The following is a 24,365-nucleotide window of genomic DNA, read 5'->3' as shown; positions in this document are numbered from 1 at the left end:
ATATATATATGCTGCAAAGACTCGTCCTCCGTTTCCTCCACGAAAACTTGCAAACAGGACACGCAAAAAGACGAGGTAGACCCAATTTGGTGCTTCTTTTTTTATTTTGCTTTAAAGTGCAACCACATCACCACGACGACGCATTTCGGCAGCTCCCTGCCTTGATCACATGACAACAGTGTCGTGGGATGCACCTCCTTTTAAAGTGCTAGTGCGTGAATGGACATAGAAAACATACTTATCAGTCATGTTTTTCTTGTGTGATACTTAAAATACAGGTTGGGGATAATTTTAAATGTGAAATACAAAAATATAAACTGTACATGAATGTAAAGCCAAGGAAATTCTATGTATAATACATATGTTTCTTATTCCCTCAATTCATATCTCATCAACTATTATTTTCTTGGATATCCATTCACTGAATACCATAGTGCATCTCCGTGAACCAAAATGAGACTAAAAGATACTGATATTATTGTGCAAAAAAATGTAATAATAACACCCTAAGTGAATAAACAAATCATCTTAAATTTACATGTTACCCTGCCAGTAAACAATTTTATCTATATGAAGGGATAGATATGAGAAAATACGAATATTTCATGGATTTTACCGATAAACTGCATTTCTTGCAACTTGTTAAGAATGATTCCCACAATTGTTAACATCAAAACTTTTTTTGCTGTCATTCAATTCATTCATAAGTCAATAAAATTGCATAAATAATTAAAACCCATTAAATATCAAAAATATACTCTAATATTTATCTTTCGTCTTTAAAATCACATATATATATTTATCTTCATAAAAAAACTATTAAGATTTTTTACATTAAGAGGTTGAGGTTTTGTGGAACATTAGTTCTTATTAATGAAAGACCACATAGAAATAAAGTGCAATTTTTACAGTGATGATCCTGATTATCACTCTAAGAATGTGTACATATCCTCACTAATATTTAAACCGTTTGGCTGTTTCGTATCTAGTGTGAGTATGTAATGGGTTTCCAGCCGGCGAAGCATGCCCTCCCTATCCCCTCCTCTTCTCTGAATTGGGACAGAGTCAATTATGAAGTACCTTAGATGTTTTGGGTTTCCACCATGTACTTCATGAAAATGCCTTGCCACAAGGTAGTTGGGGTCGTTGTTGTTAATCGCCCTGATGTCCTGCAGAATCCTCTTGTGGCTTGGGAGTTTAGTACTGCCTACATATTTCAAATTGCAGCTGCATTCTAATATGTAAACCACAAATTCACTTTTACAGGTTAAGTGATATTTTATGTTCAGTGGTTTTGAGCTGAAGGCTGTTACATATGAAGTTTTATTCACCCCATATGTGCAAGCCTTACAACTAGGGCATTTATAAAAACCTTTCCGTGCCAAGGACCAACCCGTGTTTTCCCTGTATTCTGGGCTACTCTTTACCAAGACATCCCCCATTGAGGTAGCCTTTCTGTATGTGATTGCCGGATAGTTAGGGAGATTATTACCAATTACAGGGTCTTCTTTGACTAGATGCCAATTGCGCTGAATTATCTTACGCAATTCCCTATGTTGGCGATTATCAGTCATGATTAATCTAGGTGTTTCCTCAGATGTTTGTATGTTGCCTGTACTTTCCGTTATGGGGGCCTCTATATTGCCCAAGAGTTTATCCCTTGATTTTAATCTAGACTTAACAATTGCCGCATCCAGAGTTTTAGCACTGTAACCTCTGTCTAGAAATCTACATTTGCTTTCCTGTTGATGTTTTTTCAATTCTCCCTCATCACTACATATTCTACGTAGCCGCAGCATTTCCCCATACGGGATGCTGTGGATGAGATGGCTCGGATGTGCACTGCTTGCATGTAGCAGGGTATTCCCTGCGGTTTCCTTTCTAAACAAAGTGGTCTTAATCTTGTCTTCGTCAATTTTGACTAACACATCTAGGAAGGAGACCTGACTGTTACTTATGTCTGATGTGAAGCATAAGTTTACATTGTTGGTATTTATGTTGTCAATGAATGTCTGTGCGTCCTCTTTGCTACCTTTCCACACTATTATCAAATCATCAATGTACCATAACCATGATACAATGTTGTTCCTACAGGTGTCCTGATACTGCCCCCTGAGGACCAGCTCCTCCCACCAGCCCATAAACAAACAGGCATAACTGGGGCAGAAGCTGGCCCCCATGGCGACACCCTGAACTTGGCGGTACATCTGTTTGTTGAAAAGGAAAAAATTGTGTTCCAAACAAAATGATAACATATCAATAAGCATTTTGTTATGCATCGTAAATTCAATAGGTCTTTTAGCCAGAAAATATTCAACAGCTCTCACTCCATCTATATTCCTGATACAAGTATATAATGAGGAGACATCAAGGGTTATGAGATGGTATCCCTTCTCCCATTTGACCTTTGCAATTTTGGACAAAAAGTCTCCAGTGTCTTTTATATAGGACTCTAATTTACATACATGTTCTTGCAGGAAGAAGTCTATGTATTGTGACAAGTTTTCAAGTGGACCATCACATGCCACGATGATCGGTCGTCCTGGAGGTGTCTCTTTATTTTTATGTATTTTCGGTATGAAGTAAATCACTGGCGTGCAAGGATGTTCTTTTTTTAGGAATTTGAATTCTTCCATGTTTAGGAGACCCAGACTTTTCCATGCCAGTAGTTTACTACATAATTCATCCTGCATCTGTTTATATTTGATGGGAGAGCTATGGTGGTAACATTGTGTATCGCTGAGCTGGTTGTTTGCTTCAGTTAGATATTGTGAAAGGGGCCATAACACAATGTTTCCCCCTTTATCCGAATTTCTTATTACCACATTATTTTCCTTCTTCAATTTTTCCAGCAAAAGATCATATTGAATTTGTTCTTTAGATCTTCTCCTTTTCGTCATTTGTATTTTGGTATGTAGTTTTTTAACTTGAAAACATCAATTGAGTCTTTAGTCGTAATGGGCACAAACTTGGATTTTCTTTTGAAAGGGGTTTCTGGCTTTTTGTTTGCCAAACTCCTCACTTGTTGGGTATTAAGGATTGGGAATGCTTGTGAAACTTGTTCAATTTGTGACTCCATGTCATTTTGTGTACTGTTCCGCGTGTTGATTATACCATGAACCAAAGTTAGTAGTTCATAGTCACTGGCTGCCAAATTCATAGTGATTCCAGCTTGGTCATCTCTGGGTTTGGTTTTTGATTTACTTGCCAATTGTGATTTATGGAATTTCTGCAATTTCAGTTTACGTATGAATTGAAAAACATCTGCCCTTGTTTTGGTATACTGGAAATTGCTTTCAGGGCAGTATGAAAGTCCTAATGACAGCAGCTGTTTTTCCGCCATTGTCAAATCAATGTTTGCTAAGTTTATGATAGTATTTGAATTTGGACTCATACTCCGAATTCTTACGTTTTCCTCACTTGTTTGTTCTTCCATGCACCGCGGCCCCATCCCCCTCGCTTCGTGGCGTTTCCTCTGGGCGGCCCTCCTCTCCCGCCTGCTCCTTGTTCGTTTTTTGCCGGCTGTTTGTTTCCTGCTGAACGCAATGTCTCACGCCGGGTCTTGCGGATATATTCCAGCTCTTCACCCATAGTTAATCTGGTGGTTTCGGCTAGGTCGTCACCACCTTCCGATCCACTTTCCGTATAAACGCTGGATCCCGATGGAGGAGATGTTTCCAATTGTGGTTCACTCACGGGTTGTGGCGGGTGAGAGGGTTGCGGGGTTTGGCGGGTCTTCTCACTGTTTGGTTTGCCAGAATTATTTTTTCGCATGGTGTCATATTTCCTTGAGAATGTGAAAATTCTTCCATTTTCATAATCTTCCTTGTCCCTCCTAAATTTGTACGCCTTACGATTTTTTATTTTGTCTTCTTCCTTTTTTAATTTGTGTATATATATATATATATATATGTATATATATATATATATATTATCTACTGGCAGTCGCCAGTAGGTATATATAGTTAGGATTTTTTCTCTATGGGATTTTTGAAAATTCTATGTCTAATAACTTTGGCGTTTGTGGACGGAATTGGCTGAAATTTTCAGGAAAATGGAACATTTTGTTTCTGAGCAGCACCTGACAATTTGGGGGGGTTTCATCAAGGGGGGGCCGAGAAAAAAGGGGGGTCCCAAAACGCGTTTTTCCCATGTTAATTTCCATAGGGCGGTTGGCCTCACTTTTAGCTCGAACGGCTGAATAGATTTGCACGAAACTTGGCAAAATTGTAGGGACTGTTAGCCCGATGTGCCTTTGCTAGGTTTCAATATATGTGCTCCAGTGGATTTTGAGTAATTTAGGTTCAAAAAAAGATATATATCTGGGCGGAGCCTAACCACACATCTGATCTGATTGGCTGTCAGCACTTCATCCAAGAAGTGTTGGCAGCCATCTTGGGACCAATATACATGATAGCACCTCATTAAAAAGCATTGTAGTTAATAGAGGGTTTTAGGACTTTAGTTACATTATAAATCATTTGTTGATGGTACCATACTCGTTTTAGGAATTGTGGTGGGTTCTAAGGTGATTTTACCATGTGAAAAAACCTTCTGCTGTGATATCATGAATATTGTTTGAAAGAAAACTAATATCTCATGATTTTCCCACAGTGGTTTGGAAGGGGATCTATAAGCTAAACTGAAAGCAGATTTTCTGTAAATTCAAAATATCTTTCTCAGTCATGTGAAAATGAAGTCTGACATTCTCAGTAAAACATGTACTTCCAACAAGGACAGAGACTGTCAGTTGATTCCTTTGTGTTCTACTGCAGCCTCCTAGAGTGTTCTAAAGAACAACTAGAGCGCTAACAGTCCTAATTATTACAAAGGTGTGGCACACCTGAAGCCATCTTGATTGGAATAAAGTGGTAACTCTTAAAACATTTAATTTAAAAAGAAACAACATGAGGGGGAATATTTTGCCATAGAAAGTATGATTAGTGCTGCAGAATGAAAAATTAGGGCACATTTTGAGTGACTTCTCAAATCCTTTTCTATTTCATTAAAACATTCTGACATGCAGTCTCCCAAAATGGCCACCAGAGACAAAAGAGCCCAAATGTAGCCCAAATATCACCCAGATGTAGCCCAAGTATAGCCCAATGACAGAATGTCCCAGAGTGTTCTAAAGAACAACTAGAGCGCTAACAGTCCTACTTATTACAAAGGTATGGCACACCTGAAGCCATCTTGATTGGAATAAAGTGGTAACTCTTAAAACATTTAATTTAAAAAGAAACAACATGAGGGGGTATATTTTGCCATAGAAAGTATGATTAGTGCTGCAGAATGAAAAATTAGGGCACATTTTGAGTGACTTCTCAAATCCTTTTCTATTTCATTAAAACATTCTGACATGCAGTCTCCCAAAATGGCCACCAGAGACAAAAGAGCCCAAATGTAGCCCAAATATCACCCAGATGTAGCCCAAGTATAGCCCAATGACAGAATGTCCCAGAGTGTTCTAAAGAACAACTAGAGCGCTAACAGTCCTACTTATTACAAAGGTATAGCACACCTGGAGCCATCGTGATGGGAATAAAGTGGTAACTCTTAAAACATTTAATTTAAAAAGGAACAAAATGAGGGGGTATAATATGCAATAGAAGGTATTATTAGTGCTGCAGAAAGAAAAATTAGGGCACATTTTGAGTGACTTTTCAAATCCTCTTCTATTTCATTAAAATATTCTGACATGCAGTCTCCCAAAATGGCCGCCAGAGACAAAAGAGCCCAAATGTAGCCCAAATATCACCCAGATGTAGCCCAAGTATAGCCCAATGACAGAATGTCCCAGAGTGTTCTAAAGAACAACTAGAGCGCTAACAGTCCTACTTATTACAAAGGTATGGCACACCTGAAGCCATCTTGATTGGAATAAAGTGGTAACTCTTAAAACATTTAATTTAAAAAGGAACAAAATGAGGGGGTATATTTTGCCATATGAATTATGATTAGTGCTGCAGAAAGAAAAATTAGGGCACATTTTGAGTGACTTCTCAAACCCTCTTCAATTTCATTAAAAAATTCTGACATGCAGTCTCCCAAAATGGCCACCAGAGACAAAAGAGCCCAAATGTAGCCCAAATATCACCCAGATGTAGCCCAAGTATAGCCCAATGACAGAATGTCCCAGAGTGTTCTAAAGAACAACTAGAGCGCTAACAGTCTTACTTATGACAAAAGTATGGTACACCAGAAGCCATCTTGATTGGAATGAAGTGGTAAGTCTGAAAACACTCAATTTAAAAAGGAACAACATGAGGGGGTTAATTTTGCCGTAGAAAGTATGATTAGTGCTTCAGAAAGAAAAATTAGGGATCATTTTGAGTGACTTCTCAAATCCTCTTCTATTTCATTAAAAAAATTCTGACATGCAGACTGAAACATGCACTTTGAATACCAGCAGCAGACGTCCCTGGTGAGCAGTAGCTTTACTACAGTGATCTAATGTGCAACTAGAGTGCTAACATTCAGAATTTATGGCAAATGTGTGACACATCTGAATGCCTTCTTGATGGAACCAAAGTAAACAAGCATTCAAAATGCAACAGATCTCGCCCTCGTTTAAGTTAAAGCCATTCTGTTTGTAATGAGGTGGCTTTTTAGCTTTGCTTTTATTAGTGTTTTTTCAACTTTCATGTAAATAACATGCATCTGTATGCATATAAGTATATGTATGCATGCATTTATGTTTGTATTTATATAGATATACAGATGATATATGTTTATATATGTATGTATATATATATATTCACTGAAAAAACCATAGGCTATAGACCATATATAGTTAGGAATTAGCATTTACAAAACCTTGAAAATTCACTGAAAAAACCATAGGTTATAGACCATATATAGTTAGGAATTAGCATTTACAAAACCTTGAAAATTCACTGAAAAAACCATAGGTTATAGACCATATATAGTTAGGAATTCGCATTTACAAAACCTTATTTTACTCACACAAAACCATTCAAATTCCATATATAGTTAGTTGCACTAACTATATATCGCGCACCCGCAATCCACTGCTGATGATGTCACATATTACATCATTCATGACATGGTCAGTGACATCACTGATGACATCACTGCTGACATCTCAAATGACATCACTGATGACATCTCAAATGACATCACTGATGACATCACTGATGACATCTCATTTGACATTACTGATCACATCACTGATGATGTCATTCATGTGATAATACGATGAACCTCTTCAGACTCTAATATAACCTTAGATACAATCAGTGTAAACAGACACTCACAGACTGTCACTCATCCATGGAGTTACTCACACACCTAGTCAGTCATGCAAAGAATCAATCACACCTCCATTTCCTCAACTATACAGTTATACAAACTTTACTTATTCAAACATATACTAACACATATTTACTCTCTTATACAATCCCTGATACAAGTTCACAATGATCCATACAGCCACTCACACATTCACTGGCTCTTATGCACAGTTATTTATATATGTCAACTCTCACATGTACTGTGTTTTACATATGTACTTACTTTGACATGTAGCACTGAGATATCCATTCACTCACCAATACACTCATGCACACAGTCAACCGCCCATACAGCTGTTTCCACATGCACTTTTGAAACCATACATCTAGTGAATCAACTGCTCACAAATCTATGCACAGAGTCATACACCTCCCAGCCACCCACACACACACTCAGTCTCCCATACAAATACTTGGGCAACCAATCAATAACCCATATAGTTACTCATATAGCTACTTATCAACACATGCAACAGTTTACAGAACAACAGACATAATGATGCACAAATTAAGACAGTTTAGTCACTAACCCATGCACTCAGTGAGACACATTTAATCACTCACTCATACAGTCAGTCATGCACCTACTAAATCCTTCATCCAGACACTTATACATCCACTCATTCTTCAATATGTAAGACATATTTTAACTTTACAGAAACATACAGTCACTGGATGTTGTCATCAGTGATGTCATCAGTGATGTCATTTGAGATGTCATCAGTGATGTCATCAGTGATGTCACTGACCATGTCATGAATGATGTAATATGTGACATCATCAGCAGTGGATTGCGGGTGCGCGATATATAGTTAGTGCAACTAACTATATATGGAATTTCAATGGTTTTGTGTGAGTAAAATAAGGTTTTGTAAATGCGAATTCCTAACTATATATGGTCTATAACCTATGGTTTTTTCAGTGAATATATATATATATATATATATATATATATATATATATATATATATATATATATATATATATATATATATATCTGCAATACCTCGCAGCAGCAGAACTCCACCCTTTAGGTAGAAATACGAGGCATGGACCAATTTATGTTGCAGCATTCATTTATTCCCAAATAAACAGCTTGTCATGTATATAAGTGTGCACCCTTGCAAATTGAACACACACTATGTGAGGATGAAATGTTTACTTGTTTATTTGTTGCTATTTCCTCTTTCTTTCTTGATTTCTTTAAAATGATGGTGGACCCCTTCACATATTCGGACCACCAACCTGGCTTTTTTGATCTTTGACGGGTCAGTATAAAGATTTATTTTACATTTTTGCATAAAAGCACATTTAAAAGAGTAACTGTAATTATTGAAGGTCCTAATGAATGCCCTGGAACCCCGTGAGGGGTCTGCTATTTGACAGAAACATGTCGACCACGACCACCAAGAGGGTTTTATTTGTTAGAAACCCTAGTCCTCTTTTTAATCCATCTCCTCTGGGCCTACTAAATACAAATATTTTGGCCTTTCGGAAGTAGTTTTAACCCACACAACACCTCATGACCTATGAATGCACTCAGTCCCTCACTTACCCTACTTCCATCGCTCATCTAAAACACTTCTGCTCCTCCCACTTTGGGAGTTGTATCCCACACCACAGACCGTGCAGTCTGGGTGTGAGGAGGGGACCCAATGATTAGGCATGTCATCCTTGGGTGAGTGAGGATATTTGTCCTTATAAAGGACTCCTCTCAAAGACCCTACTTTATCACCTCACACATCAACTAAGGAATTCTGAAGGGATATACCTGAAGGCAGGATATTAGCCTTTAACCCTTAGAACCTCACTATACCGGACGTACCTAAGTGTTAACCCTTTCCACTACCTGCCCAGTGCTGCCGTCGGCCAATGGCCGACGCGGCCCCGCCCGTTTTGCGGAAGTGCCGCACTGCTGGAAAATCGGGGCCGCCGTAAACGGGTTAATTCAACCTTTTTTTGTGTTCCAAGTATACTACTTCTTCCAGTACATGTATGGTTGGTTACTTAATGGTTGATGAATGGGTCCACAGTTATCCTGCCGTGTTTAATGAGAACTAAGGAAAGCTTAAGGGTTTTCAACACAAAATCATTCTCAAGGAGGGGGCACAAGCGGTTGCTCACAAAGTGCGCAGAGTACCACTAAATTTACGCAGTGAATTACATTTGGGATCAAAAAGGTTGTGCAACATGGCATAATTGAACCCACTGAGGGGTCAGAGTGGTTAGTGCCCATAGTTTTTTGTATGCAAGGCTGACAAGTCAATGAGGCATTGAGTGTATTTTCGAGATCTGAATTCAAGCATTTGGATTGATCTTCCAACCGCTGCTCAATATCAATGAGATGTTGGCGACTGTGGGTGGTGCCAATTGTTTCACTTCTTTGGATGTTTCTTCAGCTTACTATCAGATTGAGTTGAGTAGAGACTCCAGGCACTGCACATCTGTTTTTACGCCTGAAGGGGCTGACTACTATGTCCGTATGTCTTTTGGATTGTGTCAGCATCAGCGGTGTTCCAACGATCAGTAGATAAGACAAGGCTTAAGCACTGTCATAAACTCCTTATTTGAGTTTTTGCATGTGGTTACCAATGCACTCCCTGATTTCTGTCATCATAAGTGATGTATTGTCACCCTAAGTATAGCATTGAAAATCATTGAAGCCAACCAGGGCATCTAGGGGAGAACTGAACAACATCAGAGAAAAAGTGCAAGAGTGTAGACCTGTGAGTGACTTCATATAGGAAAGGCGTTGTGCTGGAGATGAAGCCACTGTTCAAAATTGCATGCACCCGTTTAAAACAAGGTTCTGCTAGGCTGTACTACTTGAGTCTTTTCTTTCGGAGGCTATGACTGTGTACAATGATGCATAAAGGTCTAATACAATTGAGGGATTGACGATGTCACCAAAGGCCTCAGGTATACATTTTTCATGGCCTTCAACACAATGGCTTCAATTCTGTGACAAGGATTGATAGCCTTCTTGACCATGGTCCACCAGATGTGAGTTTTTTAAATTAGAAATTAGTACTTTGGCAATGCATTACTCTAGCATCTTTGATACACAGGAAGTTAAGTTGTGACGAAGCCAGCCTTTTTCAGTAGTCAAATAATTAATGCTTACTTCATGGCACAGAGACTCGCATCTTTTTCATTGGAAGCATTAGGAATGATTCATAGGTGGACTAGAACTCCCAGTTGACCACATCAGTGTGTTGGAATGAGGTTAAGGTCGTAATGTGATTTGTCTAAAGAAAGAATGGGGAGAATGAAGACAGTGTGTTTATGAGAATAATGCCCTTCCTTAGCTATTCACAATTACTTTCTTTTTTTTTCTTTTTTTTATTGAGATGGTTCCGGGTATCACAAAATTACATTAATCAACAGGATAAAATCAGACTTTGAAATTGCTATATACATCTTATAAGTCTTAAAATTGCATTAGTGGATGACATAAAACCAGTTTTGTTTCCGACAGTAGTACATAAGGGAGTCCATCAACATCGTCTATGAGTCTGCTTACTCTTATTCATCTAGCTTCTCTCCAGTTTCTAAGAGGGGCCCATATCTTCTTACCAAAGTCTCTCGACCTCTTTCCTTTAAAGTTGTACAAACATTCCTCTATATTATGAGTTCCCAGCAGCCTAGTTAACCACATCTGAAAAGTGGGAGCTACAGAATCTTTCCACCCAGCCGCAATTAAAATCCTAAAAACAGCCTAGATAGAAAAATGAATGCTTCGGCCTCTTGCTCAAGTTTGAGATTTTCATCCATGCCAATCAAAACAATAGTAGGGGATAGAGAGATCTGTTGCTCTAGCAGCCCCGTTAGAAACCTTTCTATGTCATTAAAAACTGGCATAAGATTCTGACAATTATAAAACATATGGGATAGATCTGCGGGGCCTTGTCACACCTGGGGCACCTATCATTTTCTCTTTTACCCCATTTAAAGAGCTTGGCAGGGGTGTAGTACAAGTTAAAAATCGTCTTGTAGTGCTGTGCTTTTAAATTTGAAGCTCTTAATATTTTCTTATTCATTGCTAGAGCATAATCAATGTCTATATCTGGATCCCCAATTCTTTGAGCCCAAGCTGATTCTATTTGTCCATTGTCATCTCCCAGACCCTGCAAAAGATAGCTATACCCAATTTTAATCTTCTTGCCAGCATTCCTTACGTAATTCACAATCGGATTAAGCTCCTGGATTGATATCCTAGGTCTGATTGACTTTACTGTTTGCTCCAATTGTCTATATAAAAGCCATTGGCTAGCAGGTATACCGAACTTTTTCTGAAGTATGTCAAAGCCCAATAATTTGTCTTCACCCATGACATCACCCAAACATCTAATGCCCAGTTCCTTCCATGTCCTACTATTTCTATTCTGTCCTAGATGCACAAATGGATTTGACCGCCATAGATCTACTGTGCTATTAATCTTCGGGATCTTCAGAAATTTCAATATTGACTTCCAGGTGCCCCAGGCACTAAGCATCACTTTACTTTTGCTCCTTTTAAAATACCTAGATTTTATTTCTTGTGTTAAAAGTCCCAAAGCTCTTTCTCCTACTAGTAATTCATAATTCATAAATAGTGGGAGTTCTGTATGAACCAATCGGCACCTCTATATCATCATATTTAAACAGGACATTCATTTGCATCATTAAACAAACCCAGTGATACAGAACTCCCACTAGCTATTCACAATTACAATGAGTTTATTTTAGTAATAAAAGAGAAACAAAGCTCTTCACTCAAACTGGGTTATTGGGCAAGAGGGAGGTCAAATTGACTGAATTAGTAGCATATTCATGATTTCAACATTTACTTTTGGGAGTTATAGTAGTTTGTCACTATTATACCATTATACAATGACACCTAAATTGTAGCAAGGGATACACTCTGTAGCAAAGGTAGAAAGGGTGAACTGTGAGGCCACCTCCTGCAACATGCCTAACCCTTCTAAAATCAAAGGAATTTTACATCTCTAATGTAACAACACGCCAAAATAATTAGAGGTTCGGGATTTTACATGATTTGTCATAGATCATATAATGTGTGCAGCCAACTGTTTTGTTTTTTATTTGTCAATGTCTAATATTTCTTAGCATTTGAGGATGGTGAGGTATTTAACGGTACCAGGAGTTGAATGGCAAGGATGATTACAAGATATTCATGGGTACCATATTTATTGACCAAAAGTTCAGGTAGCGACAGTACAAAAGTCACACAAGACTGGAAGTGCATAGCAAGCAGAAATGCAAACAATTCTCATTAATATAATAGCTTCTGCTCAAGCAGCAGCACTGTTTGCCTTTCTCACAAACATGATTGGCTCTGTAGCAATAGTGACATGAAAGGAATTTGCCAATACCACCAGAATTGTAGCAAGAGCGATTTATTAACAGAAACAGTACTTAAAGACAAGTTGTTAAAACACAGACAGTACTTCACGTTTGAACTGATTACATAAGAATCACTTTGCTCTGGTCTCCTAACCATTACATAAAATAACAATCATCATCATCATAGATACTTTATTCAGTTTCATAACCATCAAAGTTACAAAACATCTTTTAATACATTTAAAAAGTTAACATCAATCAGCATCCTTAATACATAAATATAATTTAAAAGCATTTTTTTTATAAAACTCAGACTTCATACAAATTACGATTTCATTACAATTACAGCTATGAATAAATCCCAGCATTATCTGTACAGTACCTACATGTATCTTTTAAATCAAACCCAAAATTAAAATGTATAAAGCTGATTAGTATGACATCTTATCATAAAGTAGTAAACTGTATACAACTCATCAGGTTCATGTCATATTCTATGGTTGTACAGTATTTGAAAAGGTGCTATCAAGGAGGTTAGATCAATGGTTATTAAATATATATACATGTATGCACATAGTGCTTTAATTCTTAGAGTTGTTATTTTTTTGTAGGTTTGCCATTAGCCACTACCTTTAGATTGAACAAAACGCACAACCAACCCTCTTCATCCATTAGACTACCTTTGTGTCATTCACATGTTCTGCCCACTACAGCGGGGAACAATTCGACCACCCAGTTCCGTTCCTTTCTCCAGGTGTAACATCATGCTGCTACAGCATAATGTCACCAACCACAAAAAAGTAAAACTTGAAGTGCCCGGGACTTATGACCGTATGTCTTTTTTTTGCTATTAATTTTTACATTTATTTTGCCTTTTTAACTTTTTGTTTCATCTACAAGTGCTAAGCAACTTCCGAGAAACTGTTACCAGGCCTCCGCCACCAGGTTGCAGAGCACTACATACTGCATATGATTGCAGCATACTTTTTTTCATCCCACTGTAAAATAGCTGCCTCGCAGGATCATTGTTATCCATGTGAGCATATCTGAAGCCATGTTTGAATGTTTCTGTAAAACTTTATTACATAAACATTTAAAGAAGCCCATCTATGCATGAGCACAAATGAACAGCCATCTATGTAAAAACTTTGTAATAAAACATTCAACGATTATTGCCTGTACATTCTAATATATACTAGTTAAATCATAAAGGCTAAATTATTGGTATGTGGTAGCATGCATATTTCAATGCATCTGTTATAACTTGGTATAATACAAGTCATTTTATCTTGACTACGACATGAAGAAGGATGGAGGCAAGTTGTAGGAAACAGAAAAATGTAATTATGTGCATGATAAAAATATGGACATACAGCAGGATGAGTGGTATCATTTACAGTCAGTTGGAAAGCATTTTCTTAGGCACGTGTGGCTCTCATGATTGTGACAGTATAGGCACTTCTAGTGGCATACGTTTTTTAAAAAATAATCTTTCAGCCCATCGTGAGATGGCTGCCCTGCGGGAGCGTCTGTATCTTTATGACAATGGGCCCGATTCACAGAACTAACTTAAGACAAAATCCTAAAATTACTACTTTTGGTATTCACAGAAGTTAGGATTTTGTCTTAAGTTTGTCTTAAGACAAACTTAAGACAGACTTAAGACAAAATCCTAACTTAAGTCTGTCTTAAGTCTGTCTTAAGACAAACTTAAGACAAAATCCTAACTTCTGTGAATACCAAAAGTAGTAAGTTTAGGATTTTGTCTTAAATTAGCTCTGTGAATCGGGCCCCTTATGTGCAGCCAATGGTAGTCATAGGTCCTTCTTCCTTCAGAACTATTATTTTGTATCTGGTGTACTATGGAACCACAGCAGTTTACCGCCTGTGAGCTCATTAAAACCCAAGCTCCTAAACAAGGCCTGGGAGGGTTCATTGTGATCTTCCACATGGCAGTAAACTGGACGCCCATCCTGCCTGAGCACATCTGCCAAGGATAAGACAATGCACTTTGCATAGCCCTTACATCTATATTCAGGCAGAGTATAGGCCATGCGTATCGCCTCGTACTGATCTGTCAGTGCCCAGGAAATGGCACTCTCTGAATATCTGGTCACACAACAGCGGCTGGGGGAGGTCTTAATACAGGTCCTCACATATTGCAGACTGCAGTCACTTCCTCCAAATGTCCAGTTCTTGTCAACTAGTTCAGCATGGGAAAGTTTAAGGGGTGACATTTGTACATCCTCGCCTCCGCTGTAAAAGAAAAAATAGTGTTATAAATATGAACATATTCCTGTTCAATCAATTGAAGTGTGAAGATTATTTGTTCCTATCATACTAATAATTCCAAATGAATCCAAACTGCTAAAGTACTTAAGGGATGTGGTTTCTGTTATTTGAAATAAATGCCTTTAAATCAAATGTGACAAAAATCCCTTCCCAGATTAGAACAAATGTTTACTACTCCTCTGCAGTTTCAATGTTTGTGGAAATTCAATTCTCTTGATGTACTTCAATATTTATTCTTTTGACTCAAATCTTCAATACTTATTACTGTAAAGAATGCAGCAGATCCTGCCTCTAAGAACAATATAGCAATCCTGCCACAGCATAGCCTCACTACCTATTCTTGCCAGTCCGTGCGGAACAATTTGTTCCTCCTCAATCGAGTCAAAGAGCCAGAAATACTACTTATAAGCCCAGTGTGTCAGATAGTCCTTAGCTTCCCCTATCTTGTTAAATAGACACCATTTGAATGTTGAGACCCTGCAAAACATTGGATTTAGAAAATAATGTTTATATAGAAAGGGAATCAGAGTTACTTCCTTGAAGAGGAAATGTCTAATTTGAAGATACTAGAAAAATGTTTGATTTGATGTTTGCTAAATTTATTTTGCAGAAACCAGAAGGATGTTCATGTTGCATTGTGAAACAAATCTATAGCTCATGTCACTAATGAAATAACTTACCCTTGCATACAACAGGTTTCTCAGGATTCCATAAAAGAGTAAAGTTAAGGAATTTGCAGGGATTTTAGGATTTCGTAGAAAACCCATTCCAGATTGCTCAATGATTTGAGTCAAATGTACTTAAAAATTTTGGATTGACAAATTTGCATGCATTGTTGTGGTAATTTGCATGAATTAGGAGAACAATCCAGTATTATGTAGGTGATTGATAGAAAATAGAACTCTCAAAAGTATCCCTATACATGCCTAGTTGCAATCCCTCCAATCAAGAAGTTCTGATGGAACAGTCCATAATGCCCACTGTGGATTTTCTTTCAACTAATTTAATTCTAAGGTGCCCCAAGGAGGGTATGGGGCCACCAACAACATTTTATTTAAGTGTTGTGGTGGGGTGATGGGAGTGCAGCAAACCACAGTAAATATTTTTAAACTATAATTAAGGGCCTAATTTAGAATTCAGTGGACAGGTTACTCCGTCACAAACAAGCGGGATATCCTGTCTGCCTTATTAGTCTAGTCTAGTCTAGTCTGGATATTTGTATTGTGCAAAAACATATCACATCCCGTGAGGGAGTCTCATGGCGCATGCGGACAGTCCAGGAGAAAAAGGAGAGAGATCCTATGGAAGGCAAGACCTAGCTAAAAAGCCATGTTTTCAACAATTTTCGGAAACTCATGTGCTCGATCGTTGCACGAATATTCAGAGGAAGTTTGTTCCATAGGAGAGGTGCCATATGGGAAAAAGCACGTCCCCCATTTCTGACTGTTTGTACTCTAGATGGCGTGAGTTGGAACTTGGGGCTAGATCTCAGTTCTCGTCCGGGCTGGTACCAAGTCAATTTTTGGTTCCAGTATTTGGGTCCAGTGCCGTGCATATGTTTGTGAACTAGACACATGGTTTTAAAAATGACTCTATTTTTTATGGGGAGCCAGTGTAGAATTTTTAGGCTTGGAGAAGAAGGGGATCGTTTTGGGAGTCCCAAAATCAGACGAGCAGCAGTATTTTGAACAACTTGTAGCCTCTTTATATGGCACTCATTTATGGCAAGCAAGATGGAGTTGCAGTAATCTAACCTATTTATTATGAGGCCCTGAACTAGAACTTTGCGTGCTTCTTTTGGTATCCATTTGAAGGCTCTGCGGAGGCTTCGCATGGTTCCAAAACAGGTCCCAACAGTGTGGTTCACATGGTCCCTCATGGATAATTTATTATCCATGTGGATTCCAAGATTGCGGACGGATTCTTTTGGGACCGGACATTCCCCCATTTCCGGGGGCCACCAGTCCTGAGACCAGTGTACACTGGCTTGACCGAAAGTCATTATTTCAGAGTTTGCACCATTTAGTTGTAGGTGGTTCAGACTCATCCAGTTTCTAACCTCTATCAAGCACTTTTTAAAACGTTTTTTGATTTCATTAATATCATGGCCAAGGGTAACAAGTATTTGCGTGTCATCCACATATGATAACACGTCAAATCCATGTGCCCTAATGAGATTGGCCAGAGGGGCCATATAAACATTAAAAAGCAAAGGACTGAGGATAGAGCCTTGTGGCACACCCCTTGTAACTGGCCGTGTGCTGGCTAAAGTTTCATCAGTTTCATTACAAGTGCAATTAGATAAAATACACTTGTAGTACATCAGATGGGATATCTGTGACATCTGTTATGAAGTAACGCATCCTCTGAATTCTAAAAAAAAGCCCTAAATTGCCACTGGCTAGCTATAGTTAGATCTGTGTTTTGATAGAAAATTACTTTTTTGTTTTGCTAATAACTTTTGTACAGTATGTTGAATCTTCAGGAACATTTCTAAAGAAATACTCTTCCTTGTTTAATTTCTTCAGGGTGACCCATCAAACACGGGCAAAGGAAAAGAGAGCTCCAAAAATACAAAATCCCCATTCAATTTTCATAGGAAATGTTGAGAAAGACTACAGACAAAACAGGGAATAACACCCAGTTTGACAAGAAGCTAAATCCTGGTCCATAAAGTGTGCTTTTTCTGATTTGGTGTAATCCGTTCAGTAGTTTTTGTGAAATTAACGTTTAAAAATGTTTGTGTAAATGGATGGTTGATTTGAGTGACTCTCGCGAGATTCCCGTGAGCACAATTAAAATGAATTGAGCATTCGGATTGGCCTAGGCGACTTTTCTGGCTTGGTCTCAATACAGCTTGAGTGAAAGTCCATGTGACTGGCACGGCTTAACATGAAAGAAAATGTTGCAGCAGCCATTGCAGAGCTCCGGAGACTTGCCTGTCCTGAAATTGAGTAAAATAAATATATATAAGAGTGCAGGGAAGGGATACCTTGACACCTAGATCTTTGGTTGGGATCCCAGAGGGACTCATTAGGGCAAACAAAGTGTTTACAAACTTGGAGGTTTTGCCACAATCCAGAGGTACTCCCACAGGATTGTGGCAAACAAAAAGTAGGAGCCACTATACGTTTTCACTTTTAAATAACCCCATGATGGGGCTGATCCTGGGGGTCAATTCATAATATTCTTTGAGGAGGTGAGTGTAAATGGGGCCCCTCCCTGAGCTTATTTCTAGGTAGGGACAACATCCACAAGGTTTGTTGTGTCAAAGGAAGGGAATGGGATGCGCTGCCCCACCCTCTTTGATACCCCGGGGACCCCATTCCCCGGGCCCAGTATATAATACTAGGGGACCGAGACATGCGCCCACCTACCTGAGCCTAGGACCCCTTCTGCCATCTCCTGGAGTCCTTTTCTCTATTGGTAGGGGGTGCCCCTTCACAAGCCTTTACAGATTCCAGCAACCCCATTCCTAGAGGGCCATATTAATTTTATGTTTAAATCTGTTTTTATTGCTGAAGAATAGAATCAAAACAAAGACTTACACATCAAGAGAACCTCTCTCTAGTTTGCCTCATAATAATGCAACTTTTAAATTTGACAAAAGAAGCAAAAGAAACAATACAACAAGCACCCTCCCACCATACCGCCCCAAACAGGCCACCTCTACCCTATTCCAGTACCATCAGCTGTGTAATCCGTCTTGACAGGAGAGGTGTGTAAGTTATGTATAATAGTGCTACAACCTTCCTGGAGTCAGTCTCGGATAGGCGCAGTAACCGCAGATGGCAGGGACAGCCCTGTGTTCTGACTCTGCAGATAGGGAAGTTCCCCAAATTCACTCCGTTGACCTTTACAGAGGCCCTTGAGCCCTGGTGAGTGCTAAATACCCAGGATCGGAATTGCTCAATGAACCAGAAGTGCTCCATTGTCGCTTTAAGAAAGGGCGAGTGGACCCGATAGAAAACCTTTTCGGCATCCACTGAGAGCAGCATGCTGGAGCATTGCCTATGGTGTGCTTTATCTGTGACATGCAAAAGTCTCTTAGTGTTGTCTGAACAGAATCTCTGCGGGACAAATCCCGCTTGGTCAGGATGGATAAGACCCTGCATCAGGGGGTTCAGGCGTGCCGCTAGGATGCCAGTGAAAAGTTTCGAGTCTGTATTGAGAAGTGATATGGGGTGGTAACTAGAGCAAGATTTGGGGTCCTTACCAGGATTAGGGATGACTGTAAGGATGGCATCCAGCATGGAGGCTGGGGAAGAGCCTGAGTCCACTATTGAATTGAAGAGTCTGGTGAGGATTTGGGCAAGTTCAGATCAGAAAGCCCTGTAGAACCTTGCGGGGAAAATATCCGGGCTTGGGGACTTCTGTGGTTTCTGCCTCGAGATGGCTGGAATGTCCTCTTCCAGCCAGATGGTTGCATCTAAGGCAGCCACTGAGGATTCAGGGAGTTTTATTTCAGGGGAATCATGGAGATAGAACATTATGTCCTCAGAGAAAACAGGTTGTGCCATGTAGAGTGTTGCATAGACCTCCTTGAACTGGTTTGCTATGGAGTCATCATTGGTTATTTCTGACACATTCTCAGTCAGGAGAGGGCGGACTGTGGTGGCTTGTAGATGGGCTCTTAGCTTTGTGGCCAAGAGCCTTCCACTATTTTTGCCTTTGAGATAATATGAGTGCTTAAGACGTAGTAGGGCGAATTCCGCCCTGTCCAAGTCCAGACCAGCCAACTGTTTCTGGGGCTTCCAACTGGGGCCATACCCTGGGAGCCTGGGTTTGGTGACGAGTTCCCTCTAGTTCCCTGAAGCTCAGCTCTTTTGAGCTTTCTCTCTTTATTTTTGCCACTGACAGGAATATGAGCTCGCCACTGACCACCACCTTTAACACGTCCCAGACTATGGGAAGTGGTACCTCCGCATTATCATTGGCCTCCAGATAGTCGATGATTAGTTTTTACCTGGGCTTCAGGTTTTCATAACAGGGTCTTCCTTAGACACCATTGCCTCCATGCTCGTGGTTGTAGGGGGGTTTATATCTCTAATACTAGAGCAGAATGGCCAGAAAGGGTTCTTGGTTCTATCCCGACTGAGCGGAGGAGTTGGTGTAGATCTTGGGAGCCCAGGAAGTAATTTATTCGGGCATATGACTTGTGAATATGGGAATAGAATGTGCAGTCCCTGGTGCTTGGGTGGCTAACCCTCCACAAATCCACAAGACTGGTCTGTTTGAGCCAAGCAATGCCTTTCCCTGGAAGGGATCCTAAGCACCCACTCTCTGTGTACCGAGCAGTCCACGACTAAATTGAAATTGCCCCCGATTAGGATTAAGCAGTCCTGCGATGTAAGTGTTTCTGCCAATGCCTCCCTGATAAAGCACTTCTGCCCCTCATTTGGTGCAAATAGGATACCCAGTGTTAATGTTTGCAAGCCCAGCTGTATTTGGTGGATCAGGAGGAGGCCTTTGAGTTCTGCTAACTTAGGGCCACTAGTGCCTCTAAAGGTGTGTGAAGAACAAACATTAAAAATAAATAAAACACCCACAAACAAAACTTAACAATGATGTGGACAACGTCTCTAAGGAGGGGGGCCCAAGAGGCGTCCCCTCCTCCGACGTTGAAAGTTCCTGATAGGGTTCAATGTGGCCAGAGGTTATTGTGAAGGCCCCTCCACTCTCAATGCCAGATAGCATCCTATGAGCATCCTAAGGCCATCGTGGCATGTTGCGCGGATTTATTCTGTCCCTCTCGCCATGCCCCCCCCCAGCCAGGCTCTCCAGCACTGCTTTCTTCTCCTGCACTATGACCTCAGGATCTGGTTTCAGAGTTTTTTTTCGCCTTCGCCGCTGTTGCTCTCATTGGCCTGCCTAGCCCTGCTCCCTCTGTGATATGTATATGCCCTAGACTGAGGGACTTGAGGTGCAATCTCCTGCTTCCATCCTTTAAGTCACACGCTGTACGGACATGTAGGCAGGCAGTTATACTATGCTTTACCTCTTGCAACACAAAATTTAACTGCCAGTTAGTGAAGTTCTTTTAATCAATAAGAAAAATACTTGATATCGTTTGAAGTTCTTCACTAGCACCTGAGGACATCTTTGATCTGTTTACAGTAATGCAGTATTCTTTTTAATCCTAATTACAGTTTGGTTTTTAATGTCACTACTGGTATTTTATATTTTTGTAAAGATTTTAATTAATCATGTACAAATAAATATTACTCACTCACTCACACTTCCTCTGTGCTCCCCACCTGGGATTCTGGTTGCTCGATCCAAAGTAAGTCACAAGCAGCACTTCAGGAACTTACCTGGTGAGTCTTCCCCTCCCATTCAAAGATCAAGCGGAATGGGTGGCCCCAAGCATAAGAGATGTTGTGGTTCCTGAGAAAGGAAGTCACTGGACCGAACTCTTACCTCTTCTGAAGCCTTATGGCTCAAAGATCTTGGACCAGTTGGAGTGAGTGGCCTCTGAAGGTCGTTGTATCAGAGCCCTGTACAGTTCGAAGCATATGCTCTTTCAATTTGAATCTGTAGACACAGGCTAGTATGTCCGGCAGTGGCATGTTCGAAGCTCTTGGCGATCCCACACGAAGGTTCCGATCCAGGCGGATTTCTGACACAAATGTGTCACCTAGAATCTGAGCAAAAAGCGCTTGGACAAATTCCTCCACATTTCTTGCTTCAGCCAAAGGTGGTGCGTTCCGTATCCTAAAGTTGTTTTGTCTTGACCTATTCTCTAAGTCCTCAACATGGGCCTGTAGGTCGATTTGCCTGTTGAGAGTGGCGTAATATTTCTTGGCATAATTGCACCAACTCATCGCCCCTGGAAGTTTTGTTTGCCTCTAAAGTGCTCTATCCTATGTCTGGTGTTTCTCACCGTACTCCCTGGAAATCTTTGGCCTGAACACGTTAAATCTGTTGCAGGTCCTCTTTAAGTGATTACACTAGTGACACCAGATAGGAGAGGGTGATGGGGGCCTCACCTTTGTGTCCTTCCTCTGGGGGAGAAGAGTCTGCAGGGGGGTCAGGTCGATCCTGAGCAGGGAGCTTGACCAACATGTTTTTTAGTGTATGGTATTTTTTAACCCGGGCTGTAACCATCTTTAGTGTGCTAGATATAGGTGCAAAAATGGTGTCTGGATCAGCGTGGGCCGGGCGACATCTGCCAGTATTCTACTCAACCCTTTATAGGGGCGTCATCCAGGTTGTCATGAGCCGGCAGCCAGAGAAGCATATTGTCTCTATCAGGGGTTAGAGGGGGCCCCCTGAGCTAAAGCTGACGCAGGGGGTCACCCTGCACAGTTGCAGGAGTTTCTCTGCATGGCTTGTCCTTCCAGAAGCCGAGTTGTTCTGGTGCTTTTACTGTGGAGTGGCCTTCGGGACCTAGGCTGAGCCTCTTTGCATATGTTGACCACTGGGGTTCCGGTGCATTCTGCAGTGTTGTCCCCAAGATTCAGGCCCGGGACTCTCCATAGACCAAGCCCTCTGTATAGGTTCCCTTTCCTTCAAGACCAGCCCCACCGTGAAGACTCATGCTTTGTGGTGGGTGCGGGAGCCTCAGGCCTAGTCACTCCTCCTGCTTCCCTAGCTGGGGTCCACTTGTGTCCATTCAGCGATATGCTGGGCAGCGCCTCCCACCTCTTTACAGGCTATGAGGGGAGCAGAGACTATCTCTGGCTCGTTGTCCGATGGTCTGCCATGGGGGGTCCATCGACCAGCTATGTGTTGTGGAGGGGGGACCGAGATCATCGCATCCCACTAGCCCCAGTAGTGCCAGAGTATGTCAATTAATCGCAGACAGTAGCAGGGGAGCTGCTGGGGACCATATGGTGCAGGGAGGGGTCCACCATTCTTCTTCCGACTCAAGGGGGCCACTGAGAATAGCCCCATGCCTCCACCGCAGCTTCTCACCGGTCACCTCAGGGGCCTCCCAGGACTGCTGCACTTCGCCTGGGGCCTATGGAGGAGGGGTTGGGCTCGAGCAGTCCTAGGCCTTCCCCTCATCCGGCGCTTCTGTGTTCAGTTTGCACTACATGAGCGACCCGCAGAGTGAGAGCCTCTGCCCGGGGCCGACCGCGAGTGGCAGCATGAACTTCTGTGCTCTTGCTGCGCCCTGGGGGCTTTCTCTTCCTCACAGGTCACTGTTGTGGGGTCCGCACACCTAAGCGCTGAAGCCCAGGGATCTCGGGCCCGAGGCGCGCTCACAGCACGATGCCGGAACCACAGGGTCTTCTTGCTCGCCTGGTTCCAGGAGCTGCCGCAGGGCTCCGCCGCAGGGCAGGAGTTTCCCAGAGCCCTGTATGCGATGCGGGCCCTCCGTGAAGACTCAGGGTGTCGCTAAAACGGCCACTCCCTCTGCCATCTTGGCCACATCCCCGTTTTAATTTAAAGGAAAGGAGGGTGTGCTGCACCCTCCAGGACCCTTTTCAGGCCCCATGGTGGCAATATACCAGGAATGTATGTTTTCAATGGGAGGGGGCCCAATCTGAACCTCTTAAGGCTCTGCAGTCCCCATCAACTTGGGCTGCCTCCACTTTAGTGACCCTGGGAGCCCACCCCTGGGACACTGTTCCCCTGCTAGTGAGAGCAAGGGCAGGGAAAGTTGTCTGGTCTCACCCAGCAGGAGGTGGAAAAAGGCATCCAATAGGTGGGAGCAGATATTCGTTTCTGTGACTGCACTCTTGTAGGCAGCAAAATTTAGACTGCTCCCACCCGGCAGGGGCATCCAGAAACATCTGTGCCCATTGGGCAGGAACAATGTTGGCTCCTATGCTCCCAGGAAAGGTGCATGCGGGTCCACGGTGGCCTTGGGGTTTCAGCCGTGGCCCCAAGATTGTTTCTTGTGTGTGCCCAAGGGCACCCACAATAGTCCTCATTGATGGGGTCCTTAGGATCCATAGAATCTTGAGGAGAGGTCCACATGCTGACCTCCCTATTAAAAAGAACACTGACCTAGGGGGATAGGGTCCCTGGGGCCTGATGACTCTTGTAGAGCGGAGCTGTCCACCCTCATCTCATAAAAAAGAACAATGTTTTTTGATGTGGGGTCCCAGGGCCTGTAGAGATTATGGGAGGGGGCCATGTGCTCCACACCATAAAAGTGAGAATAGCCCTGAAGGATGGGACCCTGTAGGGCCCATAGCGGCTTGGGACTGGGGTGAGAACCGGGACATCCAAAGTGAACTTGGAAAAAAAGAAAATAACATGAGCATCAGAAGCCCCTCATTTATTATTCACTGCTTCATGAAATACCAAGATATAGCTTACTGCCATATTTGGTGTAATTTTGTGGCCAATTTTGTTCAGTTGTTTTGGCTGTAGCTCTTTTAAAAAAAGTATATGAAAAAAAAATATGGAAAATGTGATTTTGGTACCCCCCCCCCCCCTTTTTTTTCTCATTTGACAGAT

General features: G+C 41.3%; 1 protein-coding gene across 5 annotated transcripts in view; it reads right to left on the bottom strand.

Annotated features, from left to right (window-relative positions):
• Positions 1 to 12,696: 12,696 nt before the first annotated feature.
• LOC147735091 (glycine N-acyltransferase-like protein 3) overlaps positions 12,697 to 24,365 on the bottom strand; it is a 261,834-nt gene continuing 250,165 nt past the window's right edge. For 4 of the 5 annotated variants that reach the window (XM_086953139.1, XM_086953141.1, XM_086953143.1 and 1 more), the window contains one exon: positions 12,697 to 14,915. In XM_086953139.1, coding sequence (XP_086809265.1) covers positions 14,501 to 14,915 — 415 coding nt within the window. In that variant the 3' untranslated portion in view covers positions 12,697 to 14,500. The remainder of the gene's footprint in view (positions 14,916 to 24,365) is intronic. The other variant, XR_015307552.1, reaches the window with a different exon arrangement.

Source organism: Lissotriton vulgaris, chromosome 1_2, assembly GCF_964263255.1.
Source record: "Lissotriton vulgaris chromosome 1_2, aLisVul1.2, whole genome shotgun sequence".
Lineage (NCBI taxonomy): Eukaryota > Metazoa > Chordata > Amphibia > Caudata > Salamandridae > Lissotriton > Lissotriton vulgaris.
Note: the sequence above shows the minus strand (reverse complement) of the source record. Positions and strands in the feature narration are given on the sequence as shown.